Below are 12,577 nucleotides of genomic sequence, written 5' to 3'. Positions count from 1 at the left end.
AATCTCTTGCTAGCTAGACTTACCAATTGTTTGCAGTAACCTCATTTGTAGCACATAAATCAATGTACTGCTAATTAGATTATAAACAAGTTGATAATTCTTTCAGAACTAGGAGGAGATTAAAACAGGCCAAGTTACCCTTTCCTGAACAATTCGGATGAAAGTATCCAACACCATTTTAAATGTTTTAAAAGTAAAAATTCCAATTGCATAAAAAATATTTTACAACTACTGTGCAAGATAGCCCTAACAAAATTATACAATAAACTAGGCAAAAAATGATGTGGTTCCTTATAAATAGATCCATACTTACAAGAAGGGGACTGCTCAAATCTGGTACAAATATTTGTGGTCTTTGAACTCTCCGTTAACAGCTCTTCATCTTCTTCCTGCTCTGTTCTTCTATGCCGATTACTGTAGTAAATTAAAAAAAAAAAAAATACATCTAAGTACATGTTAGAATGAAAAAGTTCCATATTTTGTAAATGCCAATTTCTGAAAGCCTTGTTAAAAAAAAAAAAAAAAAAAAAAAAGAAGAAGAAAGGGCATGTCAACTGTTGGGAGTGATTTTTTTTTTTATTTTTTTTTTTTTAAGTCAGTAAGTCCAAATACTCTCAACATTGCAGACATCTTAAAAGAGCAAGTTCATTTTAAAAATAAGATTTTTGTAAGATCTTACCGTAAAATCTTTTTCTCTGATATCCATCGACAGACGCAGCCTCATCTCCAAGAGCTGAGTGGGACGTTCCATAGCAGTGTAGGCATGAGGGGTGGGAAAACGCAACCAGGAAGTAAAGTCAACTACAAAAGGCTAAATGAAGCCAACCGGGCAACATGGACCTCAACCAAACAACAGGAGCTCACCCAGATATAAGACCCCTAAGAGAAGTACTAACATTCTCTAAAGAAACAGTAGCCTGCAAAAACTTGCGGCAAAAAGGAGGCATCTGAAGAAGCCAACAAATCAACCTTGAAAAATTTGGTAAAAGGTGTGCACAGACGACCAAGTCGCTGCCTTACAAACTTGTACAAGAGAGGCCTGATGGCGAAAAAGACCAAGAGACACTCAGGGCTCTAGTAGAATGCGCCTTCACAGGGAAAGGAGGAACCTGACCCTTGATCGAATAAGCCTGAACAACAGTCTGCCTGATCCATCTCGAAATGATTGCAGCGGATGCAGCCAAACCTTTGCAAGGACCGTCCGAAAGGACAAAGCGTCCAACTTCCTGAAGGACTCAGTAAACGTCAGATAAACCCTTATCGCCCGAACCACATCCAGAGAGTGAAAAGCATCGTCCCTCTGAGGTGTAGGCTTAGGACATAAGGAAGGCAACACAATGTCTTCATTCATTGACAATGACACCACCTTAGGAAGAAAGGACAGATTAGGTCGGAGGACCATTTTATCCCTGTGGACCACCAAATAAGAACAGGACAACGCCGCCAACTCAGACTATGCGGGCAGAAGTGATAGCCACTAGGAAGGCAACCTTCTGCGACAAGGAAAGCGGAGAAATCTCCCTAATATTCTCAAAAGGAGGCTTTTGAAGAAGAACAGACAAAACCAGATTAAGATCCCACGGCGGTAACAGGGATCTCCTCGGAGGTGCCAGATGATGCACCCCCTGAACGAAGGTGCGAATCAAACTATGAGCAGCCAATGGAAGTTGGAAGTAAAATAGCCAAGGCCGAAAACTGGCCCTTGATAGTACCCAACACCAAGCGCTGCTCAACCACTTTTTGTAAAAAGGCCAAAACCATAGCTATAGAAAACAAGCGAGGGTGCAGCTGCAGTGATTCACACCAAGAAAACTTACCGTTAGTTCACCGGTAACGGTCTTTTCTTCCGAGCCTTCCAGGACGGCCCAACAGTGAGAGATGAGAGGCTCCTCCCTACCGGAAACACAATCAATTAAGATTAGCTAAAAGGCCCCACCTTTCCCTCTAGCCATCAGTTGTATATTCCACAATCAATTTCGAGGGAAGTGTTGTTAATTTAAGAGGCATTTATCACCTACATTTATCCATATTATTATACACCCTTTTAACTAGGGTGGGTAGGCGAGCTGTCCTGGAAGGCTCGGAAGAAAAGACCGTTACCGGTGAACTAACGGTAAGTTTTCTCTCCTAACCTTCCAGGACGGCCCAACAGTGAGGATAATTAGAGATCCTTTTTGCCTACCTTAGGGTGGGACCACTGCCTGCAAGACTTTTCGGCCAAAGGCTAGGTCTTGTTGAAACAGTATTTCAATACGGTAATGCTTCAGGAAGGTGTCATGACTAGACCAGGTGGCTGCAGTGCGAATTTGTTCCCATGAAGCTCCGGCCTTCTCGACCCAGGATGTGGCAATGGCTCTTGTTGAGTGCGCTTTTACCTTAGTTGGAGCAGGAAGTCCTAATGTCTCATAAGAGGTGGTAATTGCTTGTCTAATCCACCTAGCCAATGAAGGCTTAGAAGCCTGCAATCCCTTCCTAGGCCCAGAATGAAGGACTAGGAGGTGGTTTGATCTCCTGAAGGTTTTTGTTCTCTCTAAATAAGTGAGAAGAGCTCTTCTCACATCAATACAGTGGAATTCCCATTCTCTTATTTTTTGGTTTGTCACAAAAAGAAGGTAGATTTATCTCCCGAGTTCTATGGAACGAGGATGCTACCTTGGGTAAATACAGAGGATCTGGCTTTAGAACAATCCTATCTGGGAAGACCACCATAAAAAGGTTATTTAAAAGGAAGAGCTTGTAGATCACCGATTCTTCTTGCTGTAGTGATGGCCAGGGCCGCTGATAGGGCAGTACAGCCAGCCCTTCTGTACCGGGCCCGGCCATTTCGGCTCAGCAGGGGGGCCCGGGCAGCTTTATCCTTAAACGATGGTCAAAGCATTTGCCCAGACAAAAGCATTTGACAATGCTCCTAGGCTTCCTGTAACATTATATATATTTTACCTGGGCCCCATCAGTGCAGCAGAGGGGCCCAGGAAGCAATTAACAGAGGGGGACTCTTTTTTACATTTCGGGTCGTAAGTGTCTACAGCCGGCGCTGCATTTTTGTAAAGTTCCTGCTGGCCGCGGCTGAAGACAGCCTATCTCTGGCGGAGTGATTCTCCCTTCCTCCCTCAGTAAGTACTAAGGAGAGCAGAAGCCTGGACTGCAGCCGGGCGGCGGGAGATGATTCAATAGAGAAGTGGCTGAGAGTGCAGGCAATGCAGGGATCCCGATGCACAGGCAGACTCACAATTTTACAAGGTAAAGGTACAGAGACACATCCATACTGTATACAGACAGGCATACAACAGCTTCTGTACTGTGTGATCATCATCACGATAATGATGGTGATCACATAAGCACAGTGGGATGCTGTTTTTTTTGTGCTTTTTTGCTAACTGTTTACTTTTGTGTTGAGGGGTGGGGGGCAGTAAAAAAAAAAGTGTAACTGTGCCACAGTTTTACCATCCTCCAACCGCTCCACCCCTTATGCTGCAAAGGCACTGCTACCATTGTGCTGCAGTAGTAGTGAAGTGTTGTGTAAAACACGCTGCAGCTGATCTTTAGACCTCTGATGCCTCAAAAAAGAGAACCTGTCACCAAAAAAATGCATCACATAGGGGACTTTTTGTCCCCTATGTGATGAAAAAAAAAACGTTTAGAAAAAATAAAATGTTAAAAACATAAAGAAAAAATAAAATAAAGTTATACACAAGTACCTAAAATTCCCCAACAAACCCCCCTGCCCCCTCACATACGGACATAAATGCATGCGTCAAGGGTGCTTATGAAAATTGTCCATTGCACTAGACATGTTACATAACATTGCGCATGGCGGAGTGAGAGCAATAATTCTCAACAGAACAGAAGTGCTTTATTGGTATTGGGATAGCAATAATTATACATACTGACATGGTACATGCTTGGTGTATTATACAGTATTAAAAACAACAAAGAAACTGTATATACACAAGAGAAAGTTACATGTATACTCAAGGTATTTTAAGGCTTGACATGTTGGGTATCTATATACTCTGCACAACCTGATCTATTACATTTTACCAAAATAATTGGGTAATAAATTGCTTTTCTACCATGTGTGTGTATGTATGTATGTATGTATGTGTATATATACATATATATATATATATATATATATATATATATATATATATATATATATATATATATATATATATATATATATATATATATATATATATATATATATGCCATTTAACTAACTTTATTGTATTTTTTTAAATAAAGTTGTGTTTCATAAAATGTTGCACTGATATTGGGTGACATAAAAAAAAAAACAGAACTACCACCATTTAATTCTCAAGGGGGTCTATCTGCTTTCAGAAAATTAGTTTTTGAGTTTTTACATAATCTCCAGACCTAAAATGACAATGGAGGGTCCCATTGGGTCCGCCTTAAAAACTGGCAGGCAGCTACAGCATTTTCATTAGGAGGGATGAGCTCAGGTGTGTTTGGATCCTAATCTGAACATGCCAGAACTATTCGTGGAGCAGGGAATACCTCGACCACTTATGATTGGCAGGACACTGCGGCGGGCGGGGGGGGGTGAGGCGGGCCCTGTCAGGTAGGCTGTACGGGGCCCCATGATTTCTAACAGCGGCCCTGGTGATGGCTAACAGGAAAGCTACTTTTAAAGACAAAAATTTAAATGAGATTTCCTTTATAGGTTCAAAGGGATCCTTAGATAACACCTCTAAGACCCTGTTCAGGTCCCAAGGAGGGAACCTGTCTTTAGTAATAGGGGTAATCCTATTCCTAGCCTACAAAAATCTTTTAACCAACGGCTCTTTTGCCAGACTGGTGTCCAAAAATACCGAAAGAGCCACCTTAAGGGTGTTAACCGCCACACCCTTGTCTACTCCATCTTGTAAAAATTCCAGAATAATGGGAGTAGAGGTAGAAGCAAAACCCTTTTGCCTCTGCCAGGCACAGAATTTTTTCCATATTTTTAAATAAATGTTTCTAGTGACTGGTTTTCTGCTCAGTAGGAGGGTATCTACCACTATCTGAGCATCCCTTTCCTTTAAGCTATTTGCGTTCAGTAACCAGGCTGTCAATTGGAAGAAGCCTGGATCCTGACACTGTACAGGTCCCTGAGACAGAAGGTCTGGGGAAACTGGGAGATGCCAAAGACAAGCCAAAGATATGGCTTTTAGGAATGGGAACCATGGTCTTTTGGGCCACCATGGAGCAATCAGAATTAGTTTTAGACCCTGAGACCTGCTCAACTTCTGGAGGACTCTGGGAAATGGAATCAGAGGGGGAAAGGCATAGGCCAGATTGAACTGCCATGGCTGGGCTAGAGCATCCAGTCCAGCCATCTCTTGTGCCCTGGTTATGGAGAAGTAGTTCTTCACCTTTTTGTTCTGGGCTGAGGCAAATAGGTCCATCTCTGGTTGCCCAAACCTCTATACTACTGACTGGAAGATTTTGGGATTCAGTTCCCATTCCTCCTCTTTTATGCAGTGGCGGCTGAGGAAATCTGCCTGCAGATTGTCCTTCCCCTTGATGTGGACCGCCACTAGGGAAATTACCCTCCCTTCGGTCCACCTCAAGATGTCTTGGGTCAGGGTAAGGAGTGACCTTGATCTGGTTCCTCCTTGTCGATTCAAGTAGGCCACAGTCGTGGTGTTGTCTGATAATATCAAAAAACTTCTGTTCAATATGAATTTCCTGAATGCTTTTAAAGCTTTCCCGACCGCCTTCAGTTCTCTGAAGTTGGACGAGGCCTGAGCTGTTTTCTTGCTCCAAATCCCCTGGGCCTGCGCCCCTTCTAGGTGGGCTCCCCAGCCTCTGGTACTGGCCTCTGTGGTAACCCTTACTGGGTCCCATTGACCCCAAGGTCTGCCCTCTGCTAGGTTGTCCTAATTGGTCCACCACTCTAGAGAGTTCTAGACCTGTGGAGAGAGGGTGACCATTTAGTCTAGGGATTTTATTATTTTGTCCCAGGAGGACAGATGGAAGAATAATAGTTCTTTTGCGTGGAGTTGAGCCCACACAATGGCTGGGATGCTGGCTGACATGAGGCCTAAGACCTTTAGAATTTTTCTCCTGGTACAGGATTGAGCATTCTTTAGGTCTAAGACTGTTGAAACTATTTGTTCCCTCTTGTCTTTGGGAAGAAAAAGTTTGTGACACAGAGTCCACTTGAAATCCTAGGAAGGTTTGCACTTGAGTCAGCACCAGGGAGGATTTTTCCCCAATTTATAAGCCTGGGGAATCCTCCACAGGTACAAAAGTAGATTTTATTTAATCTGGAAACAGGATGGTCCACTTTAGGTGGCACTGTCCAAAGGTTGGAAACCTTTTCAGCAAAAGGATACCGGCGCTGAAAGCATTTTGGCACCACTAACACGTGCTTAACGTGCCGCCATTGGTCATTCACAATATCTTGAAAAGTTTCAGGACAAGGGAAAACCCTGTCAGCTTTTGGAGACTTCTGGGAGCCAAAAGCCACCTTCGTCCCTGCCGGCAATAGGGATACACTGCCAAATCTAGCACCAGGGCTACACAAAGATGGATGCCCATAAAAAACAATAGGAAGCTGTAGGGACAGGACAAGGGAAAACCCTGTCAGCTTTTGAAGACTTCTGGGAGCCAAAAGCCACCTGCGTCCCTGCCGGCGATAGGGATACACTGCCAAATCCAGCACCAGCAAGCCAAGCCCAAGGTACCATAAGGATCTAGAATATCCAGTAAAAAGCCCCAGTGAACATCGTTGCTTGTAGATCACCAGGAACTTCTTCCCTGAACACTAGCTGGCAAGTGAGTAAAGAGAATTAAAAGAAAATATTCTGAAAAGAATTTAAAAAACTGAGACCGGTGTCCCAGAAGGAAACCTAGGTTTATTTCTTCTCTAGGCAGAAAACAAACTGATGTGCCGAGTTGTGCAGTGGGGGTTTATGCCTGGAGGAACAGCCCCCTGGGTGTGTGTATTAAAATTTTCCTGCCTAGACTACTTTTGATGGGAGGAGAATAAACCCACTCAGCTCGGTGGGTCGATGGACGATAGAGAAACCAAGATTTGTGAGCAGGAAGGTTTTTCTTTTATTAAAAACAGGACACATACTATTGGGTCAATTTATAAATATTTTTTCACAATATTCACATATTTTTCCAAGCTGGATTCAATTGAAAAATGTGTGAATCCTGGGTTCAAGACTACAAATGCATGACTAGATCCCTATGTTCCTTCTGCAATAAAACGCTTCTTACTTTCTACCATGCAATCTTCTTAGGTGGGCACAACTCAGCGTATTTAAACTTCCATGTCGGCAAAGGGTTAAAGATATCAAATCCAGAAGACAACCAGATAAAGAGGTCAGTGAGCACAGGAACTTGCAAATGTAACATCACTGAAGAATATAGCTCAGTTTAGTTCTGCTTTAGGTCTCGCTCACAGGGGGCCTAGCAATACCTACACATGTAAAGCTGTATTTAACACAGGGACGCACAGGTGCTTAAGAGCATTTACTAACCTGCAACTGGCATGATTTGCCTCCTTTTAAGGTTTTAGAGATTCCCTTGATTAAAGCGCAGCATTCAATGGTTCCGCCAAACTCCATATTACACTACTGTGTCCTATAGTGATGCGGAAGTCAAATCTTATTTTTTTTTAAAAATTGCTAAGGGGTGTCACAATTCCTTTACAGTTCTCTTTCAATATATTACTTACTCTCCAGCTGATATTAAATCTTGCTTCTCATCTTTCTTTAACCGAGGGCGCCCAGGCTTCATTTTTAATGGTGAGGTTGGTGTTTTCTGTGCTGCTGGCTGTATAAAATGTGCAAACACCTCTGTCTGTTTCAGTAGATACTCAAATCTGTTGGACCGGTCCGTTTGCTACATGAAAGAAAGAAAAAAGAAAAAAAAAAGTTTAGCAATTCAACAATAAGCTTAACTCTTTATCCCAACATTTAAGAAAGAAAACCTACACACTATTTTTGTCGCACCAAGTTAATACCCATTCACACCATGTACTCAGTAGAGCCACTTTGCAGCAAACACAGCTGCCAGACTTGAGGCTTTAACCAACTTTCCACATATGTGGATTCTGAAATTCTTGCACATAAATGCCAATTCTAAAAGACAGCTGGTATAACCAGAACCTATTTATGGGCTACTCAAAAATTGGGGTAAAGGGTTAAATACTTATGCAATAGGAGGAATTATAACTTTCTTGGAGGACAGGACACAGGCTGGATATTCAAAGAAAAAAGTATTCTTAATTTAATATTTATTTAAAATGGGTTTTCTCATTTGTGTTAACCCCCCTGGGACTTTCTACTTTTTGAAGCGTTAACTGTAATTTGCATGGTTGTAATTTGATTTTATTAGAAGAAAAATATAAAAAAAAAAACTAGGTATTAAAGCGGAAACATCTTCATACTTTTCAGGTCATTTACAAAGACCTGATGTGTCAGGCGTACCCCTATAACCTTAACCTACACTTTTACCCCTGTGTTTCTAGCAAGCAATGCAGAGTAGTACAGGAACAGAAAAGGGAGGGTGGACAAGTCAAAATTCCCCTCATCCTAAAATCAAAAAGTACAGGATACAGGCAGGATATTCACAAACCATAGGATGTCCCCAAGAAATGAAGAGGGTGGGCAACAAGGAAAACTGAACTGTGCCAACAGGGGTCCATAGACCCCTCAGAATACTGCTGCAAAAATCTTGCAGCCAAGAGTTGTATTTTTGCAAACAACCACAGATCTGGTGCTGAAGGTGTCATCCTCGGGTGCAAGACTACTTTGTCTTTGTGGTAGATCAGGAATGGTTTCATACAAGAGAACCGCTAGTTCAGAGACACATCTGACAGATGATAGTCACTAACTAGGCTAATATGGAGAGATCATGCAAATGGTTCTCTTACAGGTTTCAAAAGGTGGATTCTGCAAGTCAGGGATAACCAAATCAAGATCCCAAGGAAGCATAGTGTGTATTAAGGGAGGTCTAATCTGAGAAACTCATTGAATAAGGGTTTCTGTAAAGGAAAATGAAGTCCAAGGTTTGGGATAAAAAAGGGCCAAGGCCAAAGCCTGTATCTTAAAAGTGATTAAAGCAGAGTTCCAGCCATTTGACTCACCTGTCCAACGATGCGGCCGCACGAAGCCTCGATCCTCTCCCTCGGCGCCGGCATCACTGCTGTGGGCACACGGCTGTTACAGTTTGCGGCTTCACAGCCGGGTACCCACTGGGCATGCGCGAGTCGCGCCGTGATTGGCCGGCAATCTTCTGGGACCTCTGACGTGTCCCAGAAGATTGCAGGGAGGGAGGGGGAGAGGAGAACTTCCGCTCAGGGCGCCGCGGCGCTCCGAGCGGATGTGGGAGCGGGTACTAGGTAACTACTAGGTACCCGCTCCCCCCCTCAAAAAATGACATGCCAAATGTGGCATGTCAGGGGGGTAGGAACACCTAAAGCGGAAGTTCCACTTTTGGGTGGAACTCCGCTTTAAGGCCAAATTCTGGTCATATCAGGATTGTAAGAAGGTCAGAATGAGTTACAGAATATTCTGAGACTGAAATACCTGTGTTCTCACCAGGCAAAGGAGCATTTCCACTTTGACCATACATGTTTCTGGAAGTGGCTTTTCTGGCTTTGAACATTGTGGGAATGACAGAATCAGAATAGATTTATCACTCAAGACCTGGGCTTCAAAACCAGCTATGCTGTTAAAGCCAGTGACTAAAAAAACAGGATGAAAAAAAAAAAGCACAGACAATGGCAAACTAATCTCCACCTTTTACAGTATGTTACTCCTTCCTTCTAGGCAACTAGCTTATAGGCTTAAGACAAAATGGGAGAGTGATATGGGTATTCTAGAGGATGAAGAATGGAATTAGGCAAGAGACACAAGATAGTGTCACCCAAATTGTCAGATCGTCTCACCCAATTATTCATAATACTTGGCTCCTATCTTACCCCTCTTAGAATTGCCCGTTACAAAAGATAGCAAAGCAATTTATGTCTAATGTGTAACGATGCGAATGGCTCATTCTATCAACTAATCTGGAGTTGTCCACTGGTACAAGGACACTGGAAGCAAATAGTCAAATTCCTTCATGGGCGGCACAGTGGTGTAGTGGTTAGCACTTTCACCTAGCAGCAAGAGGGTCGCTGGTTCGAATCCCAACCACGACACTACCTGCCTGAAGTTTGCATGTTCTCCCTGTGTGGGTTTCCTCCGGGTACTCCGGTTTCCTCCCACACTCCAAAGACATGCTGGTAGGTTTATTGGATCCTGTATAAAAATTGGCCCTACTGTGTATGTATGCGAGTTAGGGACCTTAGATTGTAAGCTCCTTGAGGGCAGGGACTGATGTGAATGTGCAATGTATATGTAAAGCGCTGCGTAAATTGACAGCGCTATACAAGTACATGAAATAAATAAATATATATGGGCTCCCCATTAATGTTATACCCTAAACAGTGCTTATTGGGAATATTTCCAGAATCAGAATTCGATAAATTCACCAAAACCTTTCAAGAAACCTATTTATAGCCAGAAAAGTGATAGAAACAACTGGATGAGAAACTTACCCCTGGAACCCACCACATGGATACAAGAAATCAATATTACCTTTCCCTGTAAAGTTTTTACACATTCACAGGGATGTTCTTCTAAACATAAGGGTCCTTTCACACGCCCGCTCTGCTGCTTTAGTCCGCTGCGGGACTTTTTTTTTTTCACGGAGTGGATGACATTTGTGTCATCCGCTCCGTGTGCCCGCATATCATCCCATCCATTTGCGGATGATATGCGGACATAATGTAAGTATATGGCATTGCGGATGACACCGCTGACATCCGATTTTCCTTCCTTTCCATTTTTTACACGGATGAAAAAATAGGGTTCTGTTCCATTCGAAAAAACGGAACAGAACTGAAAGGAGGAAAATCGGATGTCAGCGGATGGTATTCCGCTGACATCCGCAGTGCCATTCACTTACATTATGTCCGCAAATCATCCGCAAACGGATGGGATGATTTGCAGACACACGGAGCGGCCGTGTGAAAGGACCCTAAAACTTGGGATTGTTGGTACAATCCTCTGAAACTTGTGTTTAAAAACCTCATCCCCCCAGAAACCATTCCATGGTCTCTTACTGCAAGATACAGACTATGTATATTGACAGCTATGTTATACAACATTTATTGTATTCATTTTCTGTGCATATCCTGATGGGACTTTCTCTGGTCGATTTGATAACCCATAAGTTGTGCTTAACTATTGATCAGGGGAAGAATAACCCCATTTTTCCTGAAATTTATGTATACACCAGGGAAATTTTGTTAAAGAGGAAGTAAACCCTCCTCGGCAAGTTGTACCTATAGGTAAGCCTTAATATAGGCTTACCTATAGGTACTGTAAATATCTCCTAAACATGCACCGTTTAGGAGATATTTACCTTACATGCAGCCAGTGACGTCACTGGCGCATGCGCTCTGAAGGACCGGCCGCTCGTGCCGTTCCTTCAGAGTACCGTGCCCGTCGGCTCCCGCACGCGGGAGTGACGTCACCGCGGCTCTGGCCAATCAGATGGCCCGATGCCGCGATCCCGGAAGACGGGCGACTCCTAGAAGAATTGCCTCCTAGAAGTTTTAGTACGTCTGTCTACCAGGTGATTTTTTCATGCAATGTAGACCACCAGTTTCTTTGCCTTTTTTTTTTTTTCAGAGGCGCATTCACGGCAAATTTTGCAATTTAGGAAAGGCTTATAATCTGGAATGGGATTAAGGGATGGATCCAACACCAGTGCTAGAGGATCCTTAGATCTGGATAAAAACGGGTAATTTTTTACCTAGTGGCCATGGTTTCCACATCTGGAATTCCCAATTTCTGACATAAGAGAAGATGTTAGGATGAAAAGTTCATCCTTCATGATCCAGGGCAGGGATGGCTGAGGAAATCTGCTTGCCAAGTGTCTGCTCTTGGGATTTGAGAGCTGGACAGTGGTTCCCACCCATCAGATGATTAGACTTTCTTCCAATTCCTGACTCCTGGTACCCCTCCAGTGGTTCATACAGGCCAAAGCCATGACGTCTGATTGTATTCTGATCAGGGGACCCTGAACAAGGGGGTTCCAGTGATTCAGAGCTAGTTTTATAACTCCGAAATCCAGGATGTTGATAGGTTTGCCTTCCTTGGGTGAGCATGTTCCCTGAATTGAGAATTGAGATATTAGAACACTCAATCCCAGCCTGTGAGGCTGGCATCTCTTATTACCCTTAATTGATGTGGTAGAAACCACTACCCTACTTTCAAGGCTGGATTGGAAATTCACCAAGCTAGGGAGTTCCTTGCTTGGCTGAGGGGGAACAAACAAGATGTTGACTGAGCAAAGGGGAGAGCCTAGAACTCAAAGGGTATATTCACACTAGGTGTGGAAGGACTGCAAGACAAAAATGTCTCAGTAAAGTTTATTTAAAAAAAAAAAGTAAAGTGCGATTCACCAGGATTGGCACTGCCAGCTCCAAAAGCCACCCGCGTCCCTGCCGGCGTGGGCTCATCATCCAATCTTCAAGTTGACAGCACGGAAATAATCAGGGTTT

General features: G+C 43.2%; 1 protein-coding gene across 1 annotated transcript in view; it reads right to left on the bottom strand.

Moving 5' to 3' along the window:
• SMARCA5 (SNF2 related chromatin remodeling ATPase 5) overlaps window positions 1-12,577 on the bottom strand; it is a 166,567-nt gene that overhangs the window by 121,089 nt on the left and 32,901 nt on the right. Inside the window, exons 3-4 of the mRNA XM_082273714.1 lie at window positions 7,697-7,863; window positions 314-414 (exon numbers count right to left, since the gene is read on the bottom strand). Of these exons, the coding sequence (XP_082129840.1) occupies window positions 314-414; window positions 7,697-7,863 (268 nt within the window). The remainder of the gene's footprint in view (window positions 1-313; window positions 415-7,696; window positions 7,864-12,577) is intronic.

The sequence above is a fragment of the Pelophylax lessonae genome (genome assembly GCF_965119305.1).
Source record: "Pelophylax lessonae genome assembly, chromosome: 1".
NCBI classification, from domain to species: domain Eukaryota; kingdom Metazoa; phylum Chordata; class Amphibia; order Anura; family Ranidae; genus Pelophylax; species Pelophylax lessonae.
This window is presented reverse-complemented; position numbering and strand designations above follow the sequence as displayed.